The 19,520-nt window shown below is 40.6% G+C and overlaps 1 protein-coding gene across 2 annotated transcripts in view; it reads right to left on the bottom strand.

The window, feature by feature from the left end:
• The window catches only part of REPS2 (RALBP1 associated Eps domain containing 2), a 246,918-nt gene that overhangs the window by 181,499 nt on the left and 45,899 nt on the right, over positions 1-19,520 (bottom strand). For both annotated transcript variants that reach the window (XM_027963581.3, XM_027963582.3), the window contains exon 2: positions 3,894-4,017. In XM_027963581.3, coding sequence (XP_027819382.1) covers positions 3,894-4,017 — 124 coding nt within the window. The remainder of the gene's footprint in view (positions 1-3,893; positions 4,018-19,520) is intronic.

Genomic DNA, 19,520 nt, shown 5'->3' with positions numbered 1-19,520 from the left:
AATTTTGTTGAGAATTTTTGCACCTATGTTTATCAGTGATATTGCCCTGTAGTTTTCTTCTTTTGTGGTATCTTTGTCTGGTTTTGGTATCGGGGTGATGGTAGCCTCATAGAATGAGTTTGGGAGTTTGCCTTCCTCTGCAATTTTCTGGAAGAGTTTGAATAGGATAGGTGTTAGCTCTTCTCTAAATTTTTCATAGAATTCACCCATATTGGCAGGACTTCTGATGGATTATATTGTGAGGGAGGGAAAGGAGGAAATCAAGAACGTCTTCTAAGTTCCTGGCTTAAGCAACTGCATATGGTAGAGGTATTTAGCAAAATGGGAAAGACTAGGGGTTAAAGGCACACATACACACAGGCACATGCCACTCAATGACTCTTACAGAAGAAGGACTGAAAGGACCCACAACTCCCTGTGTGATAGGTCTTTCAGATTAGGCTCTCAGAGGGCATTCTCTTTCACCTTCAAGGTGTGTGTCATCAAACACTAAGCTAATCGATTTCAAGCAAAAAATTGGAAAATGCTAAATAGCAGCTCAAAGTTTGGCCCAGTCTTGCACTCATCCTTACTCAACATGCGCTGATTGCAAGTAACTTATTTAAAAAACCTTTAAATGAAGGAATAAAATCCAGAATTGTGTGGATCACAATAAACTGTGGAAAATTCTGAAAGAGATGGGAATACAGACCACCTGACCTGCCTCTTGAGAAACCTATATGCAGGTCAGGAAGCAACAGTTAGAACTGGACATGGAACAACAGACTAGTTCCAAATAGGAAAAGGAGTACATCAAGGCAGTATACTGTCACCCTGCTTATTTAACTTCTATGCAGAGTACATCATGAGAAATGCTGGGCTGGAAGAAGCACAAGCTGGAATCAAGATTGCCAGGAGAAATATCAATAACCTCAGATATGCAGATGACACCACCCTTATGGCAGAAAGTGAAGATGAACTAAAAAGCCTCTTGATGAAAATGAAAGAGGAGAGTGAAAAAGTTGGCTTAAAGCTCAACATTCAGAAAACGAAGATCATGGCATCTGGTCCCATCACTTCATGGCAAATAGATGGGAAAACAGTGGAAACAGTGTCAGACTTTATTTTGGGGGGCTCCAAAATCACTGCAGATGGTGACTGCAGCCATAAAATTAAAAGATGCTTACTCCTTGGAAGGAAAGTTATGTCCAACCTAGATAGCATATTGAAAAGCAGAGACATTACTTTTCCAACAAAGGCCCATCTAGTCAAGGCTATGGTTTTTCCTGTGGTCATGTATGGATGTGAGAGTTGGACTGTGAAGAAAGCCAAGTGCCGAAGAATTGATGCTTTTGAACTGTGGTGTTGGAGAAGACTCTTGAGAGTCCCTTGGACTGCAAAAAGATCCAACCAGTCCATTCTGAAGGAGATCAGCCCTGGATGTTCTTTGGAAAGAATGATGCTAAAGCTGAAACTCCAGTACTTTGGCCACCTCATGCGAAGAGCTGACTCATTGGAAAAGACTGTGATGCTGGGAGGGATTGGGGGCAGGAGGAGAAGGGGACAACAGAGGATGAGATGGCTGGATGGCATCACCGACTCAATGGACGTGAGTTTGAGTGAACTCCGGGAGATGGTGATGGACAGGGAGACCTGACATGCTGCGATTCATGGGGTTACAAAGAGTCGGATACAACTGAGTGACTGAACTGAACTGAACTGAACTGAATACTTAAACCCTCAGTGGTAAAAAGCAGCATCAGGATTTGTAAAATGGAGAAAGCCTCATATTTGGGAAAAGGGTTAAACCCTTATACAAGTGATAATTTAGACAATCCACCCCTTACACCCCCTCCCCCATCCCCAGGAAATTAAGCTATAGATCTAAGCACAGATCAGGTAAAAGATTTCAGTCTAACCAAATACAAGCAACAAAGGTGTCAGAAGTTTATTCTTTTATACGACAAAGAAGCTCTGAACTCTTCCAGAAGATGACGTTGGGAGATACTATAATAAAGATTAATGATCATTTATAATGGAATGAAAACTTTCAGTGCCTACCACAAATCAAAATTCAGTGAGCTATAACTCTGAACAGCAAACACTGACCAACAGACACCAAACCAGCCACTGAAATTACACTCCATCAAGAAATCTATTTCAAGGAACCAAATTATATAATACTGAGGGATGCTTTGGGGGTCAGGTTTTTTTTTTTTTTTCCTGTTCAGGAAACATTCCAGATTTACAGATTAGAATCAGGACCTTACTAAACAGAAAAAATCATCCAGAAGAGGCTACTATGCATAACAATAAAAAGCCTGGGAAATGGAGGCTGAGATCCTGGCTGGAGCTGGTTAGAACCTAACATCCTTAGGCAAGTTGCTTAATTCCCCTACACTTCCATTTTCACATCTGTAAAATGTGGATAATAACAGCACCAGGATAGAGACTTTCAGAGTTCACCCACATCCAGTCTCCTCTACTTGCAGGCACATGAGGGAACTACATCCCCCAAAGCCTGCTCTGCATGTCAGTAGAACCATGTGCCAAGTTCTGGCCAATACACTGTGAGCAGCAGTAACCTGAGTCACATCCAGGCCAAAGCATTTAACTGGTAGGCTGAGAAACTATTCCTCTGTTGTGGCAATTACAGGAACAGGTGCTGTGTTGGAGGTGCCACAGGATAAAGCTGCCAGGATCACAGAGCCAACACATGGAGGGCAGCTGCCCTGGAGGGTCACCCTGACCCACTGCAAAGCAGTATGCAAGCCTTTGTTCCATTAAGGCACTGACATTTCAGCGGTACTTGTTATCACAGCTTATTCTAAGCAATTCAAATTGACACAATTATCTAGTTTAGGTAAATGTCATGAGGACTAAATGATATAGTGTCTGGCACACACTAAGCCTTTAATAAAGATTAGCAGGATGATTGCAGCTTCCTGATGGTTAGTGTAAAAAAGCTTTGTTTTCTATAGTCAATTTACCAGAATCTTCTCTGCTATTTGGAGCTACAAGGTTACCATGGACTAACCATAAATCCTGAGCCCACACAAAGATCCACCAGGGACTTCACAGAACAGATAGGAATAGTTGGGTGATTTTTATCTCAAAATGAGGAAAAAGGCAAAGTTCCTGCATAGCTGTGTAGACACAGGAAAGTAATTCATATCACAGTGAACTAACAAAAGACCTCAGCACATCCACTGAATAATCATGTTCTTTAAACAGCTTGGTAAAAACCAGTACTGAAGCAGGGCAAATGATGCTAAGAGCTTGGGGCTTTGCTTTTGGTTTAAGTCATGAAAAGTGCTCAAGTATGTGGTGGGTTTGGGGCAGGAATAGCAAGATAAGAAAATGATAAATAAAAACTCTGAGAAGATAAATTCATTACGAAAAATAGCCCCCAAGTACTTAATAGGGCTTTGGGAATTGAGAGATTAAAAGATAATCATACTTGACATGCCTGGCAAGAACAGAAGAGAGAGAGAAGGGGCAGTGCCACTCAAACTCTCCTCGTTACTCAGTTCCTTGTCCCTCATAGAACCTTAAACAATAGATTCCTCAAGTGGAAAATTAAACAGAGTCTTAACTATTTTGCCACAGGTTCTAGAACCCTTGTCCCAATCTTTCTCAGCTAAAGAACAAAATCTGTTTTTAATGGCAAGTCAGATAAAAGACTCGCTCAGGTCACTCTCTGAATTTTTTCTCATTAAAAAAAAGAAAACTAAGACACCTGGTAAGTCTTATTTTATAGAAGAGATGGAAGAAGACACAAAAAATTCCACAAACGCTTACAGAACAGGCCTTAAACCCAGGTCTCTTTTTTATGACAAAAATGGTTCTCGTTAAAAAAAAAAAAAAAAAAAAACTGTCATGGATGACAGAATGTATAAATGGGAGATACTTACCACATTTAATACTCTCTATCCGCACAGGGAGGCCAGACTGTGCCGCAGCAATTAATTTCAGGGCAACGTAAAACTGTGTCAGACCAAAATAACCAACCCGCTTGGCACCACACAATTCTGTGATCTGGAAACAGACAAGAGAAGGGATGCTGAAAATTCCATTTCATAATGGGAAAATGAGACAAGATAGATTATGAAATCTCAAGGATTTCACGGGGTAAATAATCAAAAAGTCCCTGGAGAGCCTATGTGTATACGCTGGTGGGATTCTTCATCCTCTAGCTTGCAGGGAGGTTTTCAATTTGGGTAATTCAATTCTACCCACGCATGATGTTTCAGAACTAGGTGATTATTCCTCCTCTTTCAAAGATAAAAATAAAAGTGGCAAAGGATGGCTGTTAATCTTCTTACAAAAGAGTGGCTTTTTCAGGGGGTGGACTGTAATGTACAGAGTCTAGAAAGTCACGAAGGTGAAAAGAGAACAGTTTAGTCATCACCATTATTTGTGGATTATCCCAGTTGATCGAAATTAAAAGTGAGTTCATTATTTTTTTAAAGTTCTCAAGCAAACTGATTTCCTAAGCATCAAAATTACATCTTGAGTGCACACCTCAAGGAAACAAAAAAAAGTACTACATACACAAATATTATTATCAAAATATTGCAATCTTTATCACTTGTAGACCTTAAACTAACATGATATGTCCTACTGGTAGTTTAAAATAACAAAGTAAACATACAATGACTTCTTTAAAGTTATTTCTAAGTAAAAGATACTCCAAAATTCAAATAATACTAAGTGGGGATAAAGAACTAAGAAGTACCCTCCCTTCCTATGTCCCAGAGGAAAATATTACATATTTCTTCTAGAAATGTTCTCTGCATATATGTAGTACACACCTGTGTTTTTCCTGTTGTTTAATCAAACTTTATACAAATAGACTATCACATACTATTTTAGGACTTGTTTTTCATTTAGTATTATCCCTTGACTATTCTTCTCTATCAGCACAATTAAAATTACCACGTTGCTTTAACAACTGCATAATATTCTGCTATAAAGATATACTGTGCATTTTTTATTATTATTAGTTGGTTCCTTATGGATGGAATTTTAGATTTCCAATAATTACTTTTAGATTTAGATTTCCAATAATTACAGGAAAAATAATTATTCCAATAATTTCCAAAATATCACAAATGCTTTCAGAACAAACTATAAGCAGCCACTAAGTAATCTTAAGAAAATTACAATAAAAATTCAACTAGGATGTAAGCAAAAAATAGCAGCATAAGGGTCACCAAAAATGCTCTCCTCCATCAGAACAATGAGAAACTAACTAAAATGGACAGAACTCTGGAAATTGACCAAAAGTTTGCAGCTTTGGGCGGGGGCGGGGTTGGGTGCAGTGATGTTATTCAAGAAAAACAGCCTAATCTCAGGAAGAATGGTGAGTTTTGTGGCATTTTAACTGGCCTTACTTCCATTCTCTTTCACTCCTACTCTGGGCATTTTCACTGTATTGCAGACATCCCCAGCCTGCAGTCATAGTAAGACTGCCAGCCGTTGAAAGGACAGAGCTGGGCTTCTTGGTTGTGAAGACTACTGTTTATCATCAAACTGGGTTATCTTGCGACCATTATTTCTTCAAATATTTTTCTGTCCCTCTCTCTTTCTCCTTCTGGTACTTCCAGTAGGCTACTGTCTACTGCTCCACTAGGAGCTACAGTTAGAGGGGTAAGTCCTATCTTCTCAGCTATACTCACCAAGAAGAGTCCTCCACTGCATGGAACTGATGGGGGTTGGGAAAGGATGAGGTCATGGCCCAAAGGCTGCTGGCTCACTGTTCTTACTAAGATTTAGTAGATTTTCTTGAATAAATGTTTCTACATTTGCTGTATGTCTTCAGGCCAATTTCCAGAGACTTTAAATGATTGTCCTTTATAATTTTTACAGTTGAGAGGTTATTTCACTGGGAGGAAGATCTGCTGAGTTTTTCACACTGCCATTCCAAAACTCTCAACCCTCTCAGATTGATTCTTGAGTGGAGAAGCAATAGAATGTTATGGTATAAAGAACAGTTCTTGGAGTAAATGACTTAGGTGTGAATCCCTGCCTTAGCACCAATCGGCTGCCTGTATAACCTAAGGCAAGTTACTTACCTTTTGTGCCTCAGTCTTCCCTTAAGTGTAAACAGGTACTCACCTCATGTAAGTTAAAGTAGCAGTGCCAACAATAGTGTCCATTCAATAAACATGCGATCATCTAATTTTTCGGCCCACTTGTTTATTTTGTTGCCATTCTAGCTGCATATTAGAATAACTTCAGTAGATTTTGAAAATAAAAAGGGACCTAGTCTCCACTTCCAAAGATTCTGCTTTAATTACTCAGTAGTGCAGCCCAGGCATGGGTATTTTTGTAACGCTCTCAAGGTAATTCTAAAGTGCAGCCAAAGCTGAGAATCACTGCTCTTTGGTAATCTCATTCTTTCCCAGGCGTCAATGACCATACAGAAATGCTAATGATCACCAAATCACTCTCTCCAAACCTAACAACTCGGATACTTCATGCAGTTTTCCAAAACCCTACTGGACATCTCTACGTGGATACCCTAAGCCATCTCAGACATAATATAAATAAGCCGTACTCATTTGCCCCTCCTCACATAACCTTGAACCTGCTGATCTTCCAGCAACCCTCGCCTCAGCTGTTGGCATCAACCATACCATACCTTAAATCAGAAACTTATTTTCAATGTTAATCACATCCAGTCGATTCTATAACAGAACCATCTACCAAATCAAGCCTATCTTCTCATTTGCAACACCTTAATTCCTTCCTAATGTCTCACTTGGCCATCATGACAGATTTTAATTTTTGGCAAAATTCACACAAATTAGCATAAAGCAGGGACAGGTTTCTTTTTTTTCTTCTTTAACTTTATTCCAATAGTTGGTGTTCTTCTCTCAACAAAAAAGTCAGGCACTAAGATCCCACAGGCCAAGTGGTGCAGCCAAAAAATATTTATAAAAAGTAAAAAAATAAATTACATCACAATAAGCCATCTATCTGCGTGTGACTAACTCTCCACTAGGCTAAGCTCTATGAAATAGGAAGATGTGTCTTGCTCATTAGTTTCTTTGCCCAGCACATTCTTTATGCTTAATAAACAGTGGTTGAACAGTTTGCTTGAACCAGTCTCCCCTCAGCAGATTTTCCAATTCCAGTTCATCCTCCATAGTGCCTACATATCTGCCTTTTAAAAGCTGACAATACTGTTCTCAGGCTGAAAGACATCTCAGCCTGGATCCTCACCACCCTCAGGACAAAACTCTTATCTTCATAGCATAGCACTAAAGTTCCTTCACAACCTGGCCCTGAGCAGCTTCTCTAGTTTCACCTCTTGACACACACACACACACACGTGGTCACAATTCTATAGCTGCATTCATCTTCTCTTGCTTTCCTAAAAACATCTTGCCCTTTTACACTTCTGTGCCTAGTGCACACAGTACACAAGATGGGGAACTAAATAGCCTTGAAGTCAAGGTTGGTCAGGCTGAAATCTAGTTTCCTCAAATATAAAATAGATACTGTCACTCCCATAAGAGTATGAGGGAAAAAATAAATAATGTACTAAATGAACCTACTATAATGCTTTGTTGTTGTTTAGTCACTAGGTCATGTCCAACTCTCTTGGGACCCCATAGACTGCAGCTTACCAGGCTCCTCAATCCATGGGATTTCCCAGGCAAGAATACTGGAGTGGGTTGCCATTTGCTTCTCCAGGGGATCTTCCCAAACCAGGGATCAAACCTGCCTCTCTTGCATGGCAAGTGAATTCTTTACCACTGAGGCACCAGGGAAGCCTGATATAATGCTTAGCAATGTTCAATAATTGTTGAGTTCCATCCTGGACCTGGAACATTCTCCCTCCCTACTAGATTAAACTCAAATGTTACAGGCTCTATAGCTTCTTCCCAAGTCCCCAGGTATAGTCTATTTTCCCAGTATACACTCTGATTATTCAAATATCTATAAATGTCTATTACATGATATATTATTATCTTGCATACGTTCCAAAACAAATGAGGGGAAAGGAGTAAGTGAAGACTATGGGTGAAACAAGTATTATCAAGAGTTGCAGATGACTGAAGCTGGGTGATAGATTCGTGAAGATTCATTCTCCTACTGTGTATTTCTTTAAGTTTATTTATTTTATTTTTTTTAGCTGTGCTTGATCTTCACTGATGCACATGGGCTTTCTCTAGTTGCAGTGAGTGGGGGCTACTGTCTAGTTGTGGCACATGGGTTTCTTATTGAGATGGCTTTTCTTGTTGCAGAGCTCAGGCTCTAGGAGTGTGGACTTCAGTAGCTGAAGCACATGAGCTCAGTAGTTTTGGCACGTGAGCTCAGTAGTTGTGTGGCATGGGCTTAGTTGCTGTGAGGCATGTAGGATCTTCCCAGACCAGGGATTTAACCTGTGCCCCCTGCATTGGCAGGTGGATTCTTTCTTTTTTTTATTATTTTTTAAATATAAATTTATTTATTTTAATTGGAGGTTAATTACTTTACAATATTGTATTGGTTTTGCCATACATCAACATGAATCCGCCACAGGTATACACGTGTTTCTCAACCACTGGATCACCAGGGAAGTCCCTCCTACTGCATATTTTGTAGACATTTGAAATTCTCCATTTTCAAGCATTTTAATGTCTATTTCAACACTTATCACATATTATAATTATCTGTTTATCTTTCCCTCCCATTAAAATTTTTCTCTCCTAGGGCAAGGGCTAACTTCTACCAAGCTCCTAGTGCAACGATAGACACCCAGGATACAGTCCAAAAAATGCTCAATCAAGTGAATGAAGCAAAGCTTACAAATAAAATGTAATTGAGTTTTACAATACATTCCTTATTGTGAATAAATAAATTACACACCTTCAGATACAAGCTTGCCTATACATGGAAAAAACCAACATCATCAATACAGCTGTCTTGTAAAATAATTCCTAATATTGATAAATTATGATCCTTGGTATGGAAACAATTTAACAACCATAGTTCAGTCAGTGTTAATTTATTATCAAGGTAACCTTCAGTTAGTCCTTTACCATATCTACCACATGGAACTAGAAAAGTTCTTAACTAAAGGTCATTGAAATTTCTGCTAAAACATTCACTATGGTACTTTCAGACTAACACCCAAATCTCACATTAGTAAACTGCCTCATTTACCTTGGAATCTGCCCTTAGCTGCCATATACCAGTAGAAGCACTACTTTGTAGCCATCGTAGAAGATACACACATAAATGAGGTAAGCCCATACATAGGTCACCTTTCTTTCTCTTTGTCTGAAAGACATGCCAAGAACTCTCTGAAATATTCAAGCAGCAAAGAAGATAAATTATAGGCCTTTGGAACTTATATATGGAGCCTCATAAACCTGAGACTTCTCATTCCAAAAAGTAGGTTAATTCTGTTTTTTTCTTTATTGAGGTTCAAAATGTTCTAATTCTAAATTCTCCACGGAAAAGCTCTAAATTGTGGGTAGAAATGTTTTAATGCAATCTAAAGAAAAAATGGCAGTACCTTACCCCAGATACTCAATTAACAGGGGATATTTTATATAACTGCTCCTTCAAACAGTCCCAGTTGCCAAATTTTTCTCAAAATAAAGAAAAAATGGAAAGATTCCACTCCTCTTCTTTAGTCTAAATTCCAAAACTGCAACCCTCTCAGCTGGACCCATCTTAAGTTACACATTGTGGACATTTCTAATGCAGAACAAGAATCTATGGACTCATGTTTGTTTTCTCAGGTGGACGGCAAAAGATGAAAAAAACAGAAATGGATGAAATCAACTTCCTCACAGCGTACATATGCACACTCAACTGTTGGAGTGCTGGATATGCATCAGAAAAACTCATCGGCCATTTGGGAGGAACCTGGACAAAGTTCTGGAAGAAGATGGAAGGCCACTAAAATAGCTTCCCTCCTACCTAATTCTGAAAGATTAAGTGGCTATGCTGAGTAATCAGTCCACGCCGGCTTGCCTGAAATAATACTTTCTTTCCAAGCTGAAATGTAATAAGTTTTCAAAACTGTTCAAAGGTTTGAATAAGCTTCTCTCTTTCAAGTATTTTTAAAGACTTCCTTAGAGAGATTTAAAAATCCAAAGTCCTGGTGGGAGGGGTTGAAAGAATGCTCCGAGAACACTAGTGGACCCCTATTTTCTATTCTCTCTCCACCACAGCTGGCCAAGTTCAGGGTCTCTGCTCACACATCTACTACTTCAAGTCGTGTCCCCAGACTTCTGCAACCTCACACACCATCCTCCACATTCCCTCCATATCTTATTGAAACAAGACTACTCCCAACTCAAACAGGCTTCTGGAGTTCCTCATGCCCTTTCCTATAAAACCCAGAGCACAGTTTTGAGGTCCTCTCATCTGGCCCAAACTACCTTTCCAACAAGCCCACCCATGTCTGTCTCCTCCCCACTCTGTATCCAAAACTTCAGCCACCCCAGATGCTAACAGGTCTCTCAATACAGGACAGCCAGGCAGGCCTCTGGGCACCTGCCATGTCTCCCACCTGGAAGCTGGATGCCTCCCACCCACCAGACTCTTTCTTCAAATCACCTCAAGACCAACCTTACCTTTGGAACCATACTAAATTCCACATGGAATGTTTTCTTCACTCTCATTGTCCTCACTACTTTTCTATCATATCACTAGCCTTGTAACACAGCAAAATCAGTATTCTGGTCATTGTCTTCACTGTACTCCATCTCTTTCCTCTACCCCACAAGTGCCCAGCACAAGGTAAAAAGTGTATCTTTTATCACAGGTATCCCCCAGGACTCATACTTTAGGGTTCTCACTACATATTCAGCTGCTCAATAAATGTTTGTTGAATTAATTAGTTTTCATAGCACATAGTAGCAGAATGCTCTTCTTTCTCTTATCTTGTAATTACTTTTACAAGTGGCTGCTAAATGAGCTTTAGTCATCTTAACACTAGAGAGCCTGAAGAGCTCCTGCAGGAATATAACAGCATATTAGCTGCTCTGTCCCCTTCCTGCATAGCTAGAACAGACTGGTCAGGCTCAGAGCATGAGAAGCAGCCTGCACTGCACTCTGCCCTGGTCCTTGGCCTCTACCCCTTGTCCTCAATCTCACAGCCAAGGACACCTCAGCAATGCTCCAGCCACTCAGAGCCCTCAAGATGCACTGTAAGCTTCTACCTCCAGCCTCCTTCTGCTTAGCATACCTCCAGAAGATGACAGCCCACACACTGGCACCCTCAAAACAGACATAAAGAGAATTTAAAGCACAAGCTTGTAAGTTGTACCTGAGCCTCTCAGAAAATAGCTGAAGAGTCAGGTTCACTATCCTGGATTTTCCTTTCCTATTCATGTATATATTCTAAATATCAAAAGGGACTTTCAATCCAGAGGGACCTGGGTGAGCCACCGAAGAAAATATGAATCCCCATGTCTGATCACCCAACATGAGGTGCCACAGCACATGCCTAAGCCAAACCCTCACCCCATTAAAGAGAGGACAGACATTCAATGCTCAGGTGTGACTTCAGACACGGAAGCCTACTAATACCTAAAAGTACTTATTAAAGTGTCCTGGGCACCATCCCACTGAAAACGCTGCACTCAGTGCCAAGTCAGGAAGTGAGCTGCACTGAACAAAACAACTCACTCTTTTCTCTCTCTTATCCTCCCCCAACTTACTTTTGCTCCCTTCCTCCTTTATCCTCCCTCTCAGACCTCTAAATAGTTTATTGCATGCTTAGTCGCCAAGTCATGTCCAACTCTTTGAGATCTCACGACCTGCAGCCCACCAGGCTCCTCTGTCCATGGGATTTTCCAGGCAAGAAAACTGGAGTGGGTTGCCATTTCCTCCTCCAGGGGATCTTCCCGACCCAAGGATTGAACCCATGTCTCCTGTGTCTCCTGTACTGGCAGGTGGATTCTTTACCACTGAGCCACCTCTCAAAACAGGACTATCTCCTATACCATCACCACATCTGAGGAAGTCAACAGTATAATCACACTGTATGGTCCATACTCTCATGTTCTCAACTGTCTTAAAAATGGTCCACAGAACAATTTCCTTTCTCCCATCCAGGACTTAATGTTCATGCATTACATTTTTATCTTATGTTTCCATGGTCTTTCCCCAATCTAGAACAATCTCACCCTGTTCTTCAAGACACTGAATCTTTTCAAGAGCTCAGGCCAGTTGTCCTGCAGAATATCCCACATTTTGAGTTTCTGTCTCCTTGGGATAACATTCAAGTCAAACTTTTCTGGCAAGGACACCACACGGTGACGTCATGGTATAGAAAGAGGTATACATCAGTGAGGGGTACATAATTTCAGAACATCCCACCACTAATTGCTAAGCTTGGCCACTTGGTTAAGATGGTGACTGCTAGATCTCTCCACTGGAAAAACATGTTTTCACATAATACATTGAGAACTTTTGAAAATTCTATTCCCTGACAAACTGACTTTTGACTCTGCTCAATACTAATTCCAAGTAAGTTTAGCTAAATGACATCAGCATCTACAGAACTAGAATCTTAACAAAAAAAAAATAACAAAGATAGGAAGATATTTATTCCACAGCTGTCATTACCTCCAGTTTATGCACAAATAAATGCCACAACTCAGAAAGTTAACTGACGTGTTCAAGGTCACAAGTTCAGAGCCAGCACGCAAACCTCTATGTGCCTGGGTCCAAATGCAAAGGCTTTTCCATTACATCAGGGGTTGGAAAATTGATGTTCATAGGCCAGATCTGGCCCACTGCCTAGTCTTATATGGTTTTTACAGATGAACATTTGCAGTCAATTTGATGGTAGGGAACACTAAACTTTGAATCCTATGAGACAAAATGTTATCTCCAAAATAAGAATTCCATGCTTCTTACTAGTAGATCTGTATTACTCTCCTGAAAAAAAATAAAAAACCTGTATTCAATTATTATATTTTTAATTTTGTCAATAAAAGCTCTGAGGAAATTTGTTTTCTCTCTTGTTATATGAGTACCTATACAGTACCCTCAATTTTGTCTCTTGACCCTCAAAGCCTAATATTTACTACCAGACCCTTCAGAGAAAGGGTTACCAGTCCCTGATGAGACACTGCCTCCCGGAGTTATACATGACATCCTGTGGATACACTCAAAGACATGTAGCAAGGTATTTTCCTAAAATAATTAGTGGCACTAAGTAAATACCAACTTAAACAGTGAACACTTCTACTAGAGGAAAAGAACACACTTGTATCCCCCCATTTTCCACCCATTTATATACATTTGTTTAAAATTTTCAGAAGCTTTTGAACTAGGGCTTCCTACATTACTATAAACTTCCACAGCAACCAACTGGAGCGTATTTCAGATACAAGCAAAATCTATGCAATAATTCACATACTAAAAATAGGATTTTGCTTTTGCCTGCCTTACTGAGATGGTATAATTGACAAAATTGTCATATATGTAAAATGACCAATGTGATGATCTGATGTACATATAGACTGTGAAAGGATTTCCACTATCGAGTTAATTTATACATTCATCACCTCTCATATTTACCTTTTGTGTATGTGTGAGAACACTTAAGTTTTACTCTCTAAACAAATTTTAATTATACAATACCATTATCAGCTACAGTCACCATATTATAGGGCTTCCCTGATAGCTTGGTTGGTAAGAATCCGCCTGCAATGCAGGAGACTCCGGTTCGATTCCTGGGTTGGGAAGATCCACTGGAGAAGAAATAGGCTTCCCACTCCAGTATTCCTGGGCTTCCCCTTGTGGCTCAACTGGTAAAGAATCCACCTGCAATGCGTAAGACCTGGGTTCAATCCCTGGGTTGGGAAGATCCACTGGAGAAGGGAAAAGCTACCCACTCTAGTATTCTGGTCTAGAAAATTCCACTGACTGTGTAGTCCATCGGGTCACAAAGAGTTGGACACAACTGAGTGACTTTCACTTCACCATATTATATATTATACAGCAGATCCTCAGATCTCATTCATCTTAGAGCTGAAAATTTATACCCTTTCAATAACAACTCCCACTATTTCCCCCACCCTACCATCCTTGGCAACCATCATTCCATTTTCTGTTTCTATAAGTTCAACATTTGTCTTCTTTTTTCAGATTCCATATATAAGTGATATCATGCAGTATTTGTCTTATTTCACTTATTTGCTTTTTAGTTTTAAAAAGAAAAGGTGTTATAACTCTTCATAACCATTCTTTGAAGACATCCTTATGCATTTGTGAGCACATAATAATCTAAGATCTCCCAACATATAAGCTACTCCCAAGTTGCAAACCATTTTTTGGAAATTAGATTATCTTTTAGATTCCCCCAAGATGCCATTTAATTTGGGACCAGAGCCTATAATAAATTATAGACCAAATCCAGTCAAGATAATTAATTGATAGATGAATGAATGAATGACAGAGGTTATGACCCCAGATCTGGTTTGTCAGCATTCTTGGCCCAAGGCCAAAACTCACCCAAGTAGTGGGGAAAACCCAGCCTGTGACCCTGACTCAGATGGGACCTGAACAGGGAAAAGACTCTAGGCAAAAAAAACAGGAACCTGTATACTGTCAATGGAAGAACAGAACAGTGTAACATCCAGAGACCATTTAGCAACATCCATAAAAATTACAATTAAAAAATTATAATCAAACCTTGGATCTAGCAATTCTACCTCTAGGAATTTTAGGAATTCACATTGCACTTTACACAAGCAAAATGACATTATCTACAAGGTTATTAAATATGCATCATCTAAGATACAGATTTGAAAACACCCAGAGGTCCATCATTTGAAATATTAGCTTAATCAATCATGGTTCATCCACAGAGAAATTCTAGGCAGCTCTGGTAGACATGTGTCATATCTGTGATTACCCCATAATCTCTCAGAAAGCCTTTCTCTACTGAGAACTTCTCACATTACAAATCTCAGCCCCCAGTTTGAAAGCTGAGAATCAAATTGCTACGTCCTTTGCAGCTAAACTGCAAACATGTGACCAGGTCTCAAATGATGGGAATATCCACACAAGACTTTGCTTGAGAAGTGAGAAATGTAAGGGAAGAGACTGCTCAGAGCTTCTACTTTTGCAGGGGAAGCTGCCTTCTTGGTTCAGGATGATGGTGGAAGCAACTGCAGTTCAGTCTGATCCCTGCTACTTGCTACTCAGTACAGGCAGGAGCATAGGTGGCGCCCACCTAATACTAGAACTATATATGGTGTGGTCATTGTTTCTGGCAAGTTAGATGCCCCCTGTCTTGTAATACTCCAAACAATTCCATGAGTTACCTAAAAATTCTAATCCCTTTTTGGCTTAATCATCTAGAGTGGATTCAGTTGTTAGCCACAAAAACCACCAACTAAAAAAGAATGAGGAAGCTCTTTGTGCAATGACATGGAAAGATCATCAGGTTAAACTGCTGAAAAGAAAAAAGCAAGACGCACAACAGGGCATAGCAAGTACCATTTTTTTTAAAGGAGTTGAATCTAGATGCATCAACTTCTACATTCATATGCTATTCTGGAAATGGAAGCTAACAAGTTTGGCTGCAGCTGTTTCCAGAGAAGTGAATGGTCAGCTAGGGCACAGGGGTAGGGAAGAGTTAATTGAATTTCATTTTGTACCTTTTGAATTTTGAATCATGTGAACGTATGGTCTACTTTTTAAAAATGATTTTAGAAAAGTTGTAAAGGGTAAGAGACAAAGCCTAACCCCATGTCAGCAAGAACTATTATGGATGTACCCCCAAAACCACTCCCCTGCCACCCTCTAAGGGCAGTTTCCAAATGAAGTGCCCAGCTGAACAAAGCTGCAACAGTCCTTTCTCACCCAGTCCAGATGTTACACACACAAAGTGCCCTTTCCTCTAAGTTGCCAAGCACAGAGCAAGGCAGCAGCTTGCTTTATCATTTTTTTTATCTCTATGTTATTTCCTCTCTGATCTTTATTATTCCCTTCCTTCTGACTTTAGGTTTTGCTTGCTCTTCCTTTTCTTTTAGGGGGTAAGGTTAGCTTGTTTGAGATTTTTCTTGCTTTTTTTGAGGAAGATCTATTTACTTATGAAGTTCCCCACAGGACTGCTTTTGCTGTATCCCACAGATTTTGTAGTTGTGTTTTCATTGTCATTTGTGTCAGCATATTTTTTTAATAGCAACTTGCTTTATAAGAATGAGCTATCTTTGTCAAAGGTAGGGGCTATCTAGCTGGGTGACCGTGCAGAAGGCACCTGACCTCTTTAGTCTCATCTATTAGAATGAAGCAGTCAGACTACACAGAACACAAACCTTTTGCTAGATCCAAAAATTCTATGAAAAGGAACTGTATGGGTAAAAGCTAAAACTATGGTTTGAACCTCCCCCTCTGGCACTTACCACTTCTACTTATATTATGGTTCTCAGTATACCTGCTACATCTCCCTAAAACAAGGCTGTAAATCTCTTGAGGGCAAGTCCTGGATTAAAAAAAAAAATCCCTGCATTCCCCAAAGCACACATCCCATTGCTTTCACGTCAGGAAGAGTCATGGAATAAATTAAATATACCGACTTTGACTTAACTCTTCACTCACTAGTAGAACCACTATGCATGTTGCTTTCTATCTCTGAATTGTGACATATGTGAATATATCAACCTATTCCCCAAAGAAAGTTTGTTTTGTTTTGTTTTTACATTTTAAAGGATAGCAAGAACCTGAGGTGAGCTCGGGTAAGTCATGTTATAATCACCTAATTTCAAGCAAGCAAAGGCAAAGAGAAATGCAGTTGAGCCTTGAACACTGGTTTTAACTGCACAGGTCCACTTATAATGCAGATGTTTTTTCAATAGTACATGAGCTGCAATTGGCTGAATCTGCAGATGCAGAGGACTCGCATATATGGAGGGCAGACTCCAAGTTACACATGGATTTTCAACTCTGGAGGATCAGCACCCCTAACCCCCTGTGCTTTTCAAGGATGAACTACACAACATATCCTCCCAGAGCTTTGAATTTACTCCCTTTGGCAGGGGTTGGGATGGCAGGAGAAGGAATATCTTTGTATTAAAAGACAAAAATATGCTAAGGAGTCAAATATGATATTAATATGGTTCTTAGAGACAATAATTCAAATAAATTCAAAACTTGGACTAGTTACTTTGGTTTTTGAACAATGGATTGACATATATAGGTTTGACAGAGTTAATTCTACAGATATTTTTTTATCATGCACCTAGATCATCTTTTAGAATAAGGAAGGATTACAGGTAGTGATGGCATTTGATGATAATGACTTCTTACTATGACTTTTCTTCTCTAGGGCTTCTTTGGCAAGCCAGCGCCACAGCTCTGGAAGCTGCCCAAGCCAGCTGCACACATGCAGGCACGCACTTCAGGGTCAGGAGTTCCTGGAGGTTGGCACCTGCCCAGGAAGAAAACCAGGATCTAACAGCTCAAGGCAGAGGAGAGGGGAAGAGTGTGCCAGGGGTGAACCACCAAGGTACAGAAGAAGCATTCCCCCAACCACAAGAAGACCGTCACTGTGATGGAGGAGAAAATGAGAATCTCCAATAAGAACTAATGTTCACTGATGGTCGACTGTGTGCCAGACACTCTCTCAAATGCCAGGAATTGATGAGATGAAGGAAACTTACACATACACAGAAGCAGTCTTAACACTAGAACTGAATTAAAAGGCAATTACAGCTCAGATTATAAAAGGAAATTTGTCTGAGGATTCTGGCCCAGGTTTCTAGGCTCTGTATATCACAGTATTTCATACAGCTGGAAGCAGCAAAATCTCAGGTGAACTCATGTGCTGCCAGGATTATACAAAGCTTTTACTGGTTCTGGCAACTGAGACTTACCTCAGAAGCCAAAGGATTCGCTTTTCAACTTGTTTATTGACATTTTTAGTGCTTTTCATAAATAAAGGTTGAGCTTCTTTGGTATTTTTATAAGTTTGCTGATTTCAGTCCATTCTATATTTTATATCTTTTATTTCACACACACTTGTGCACATACACACACATTTCTTTTTTTAAAGAAACTAGTGCCTAAGAGAGAGAGACAAAGGAAGAAACTAGTGCCTTAGCTAGAGGAAATGGAGAAGACAATGGCACCCCACTCCAGTACTCTTGCCTGGAAAATCCTATGGATGGAGGAGCCTGGTGGGCTGCAGTCCACGGGGTCACTAAGAGATGGACACGACTGAGCGACTTCACTTTCACTTTTCATTTTCATGCATTGGAGAAGGAAATGGCAACCCGCTCCAGTGTTCTTGCCTGGAGAATCCCAGGGACAGGGAAGCCTTGTGGGCTGCCATCTATGGGGGTCACACAGAGTCAGACACAACTGAAGCGACTTAGCAGCAGCAGCAACAGCCAGCAGCAGCAGCAGCAGCAGCTAGAGGAACAGAGCATACCAGGACATCTCTTCTAAGTGGAGCATCCATTCTTTATACACAGATCCTTGAAATGCTTCACAGAATGAATGAACGCAAGTTCCGTCTCAGATCATACCAGAGTTTTCAGTCTCCAGTATGAACCTGGACGGACTGGAACCCTCCAGCAGAGTGAAACATACCAGGAACAGCAGCTTTTGGTAGGGTAGGCAACCTGACTTCATTAACTGGATTTCTGTGCCAAGTTCCTAGTGAAGACCCTATCCAACTGTTAAAAGAGCAAAGGACCTGCTCACCTCCCCTGCCACACTGGCAGCCTCCCTCTGAGGAGGCTGACCCCCCAACCAAAGCAGGCCAGTGCAGGGCACTGAAGCTGGAGACAGCCCCTCCCTGTTCAGGTCAGTTCTCTTCCCCCAAGCAGAGCCTCGGGACAACCAGCACCCTGAGTCCCCTGCAACATCATGGCAAATGCAGGTGACTTTAAGGGGCTTCAGCCCAACCAGGGGTAACCTAACTCCAAGCCCATCATGCTATTGTTCCTATTGTAACCTAGTGGCTACATTCTATTGACCAAACTCACCTCCTTTCATGACCATATAAATCCCCTTTCTATGCCTCAGCTACACACATCCATTCTCTTCCCTCTCTAGCCTGACAGACATCCATCACTGAAAGCTGGGCCTTGCTCTCACTTATCTGTTCTTGTCCTGCAACTCATCCCCAGATGCCCGCTGACACTTCCCTGATTCCCAAACCTTCCTTGCTCTTAGATCACCTGCCACTGAGCTGTGTTTGCCTGAAAGGACATCCCTAGGACCCAGGTGGATATCCTAGCTCCTCCCCTGAATCACCTATAGACACTAATTCATCAGCCCAGATAGACTCTGCGTTGCCTGACCTGATACATCCACCCATCTCCCCTTAACTGACACCCCCACCACAATGGATGAGTTGAGACCTAGGTCCTGATTTTTCCCAAGACATTCTATCCATCACAAGCCGTGCTTAGAGATTTGACAACTTAGAGACACAGAAAGAAGAGTCCCTGCTCTCAAAGGGTTTATAATCTGTTATAGACTGAATGTCTGTGACCCCCTCAATTTCATGTTAAAACCCTACCTCCCCAGTGTGATAGTATTAGGAGATGGGGCCTTTGAAA

The sequence above is a fragment of the Ovis aries genome, chromosome X, assembly GCF_016772045.2.
Source record: "Ovis aries strain OAR_USU_Benz2616 breed Rambouillet chromosome X, ARS-UI_Ramb_v3.0, whole genome shotgun sequence".
Taxonomy (NCBI): domain Eukaryota; kingdom Metazoa; phylum Chordata; class Mammalia; order Artiodactyla; family Bovidae; genus Ovis; species Ovis aries.
The sequence above is the reverse complement of the archived record's forward strand: the minus strand, read 5'-3'. Positions and strand labels throughout refer to the sequence as shown.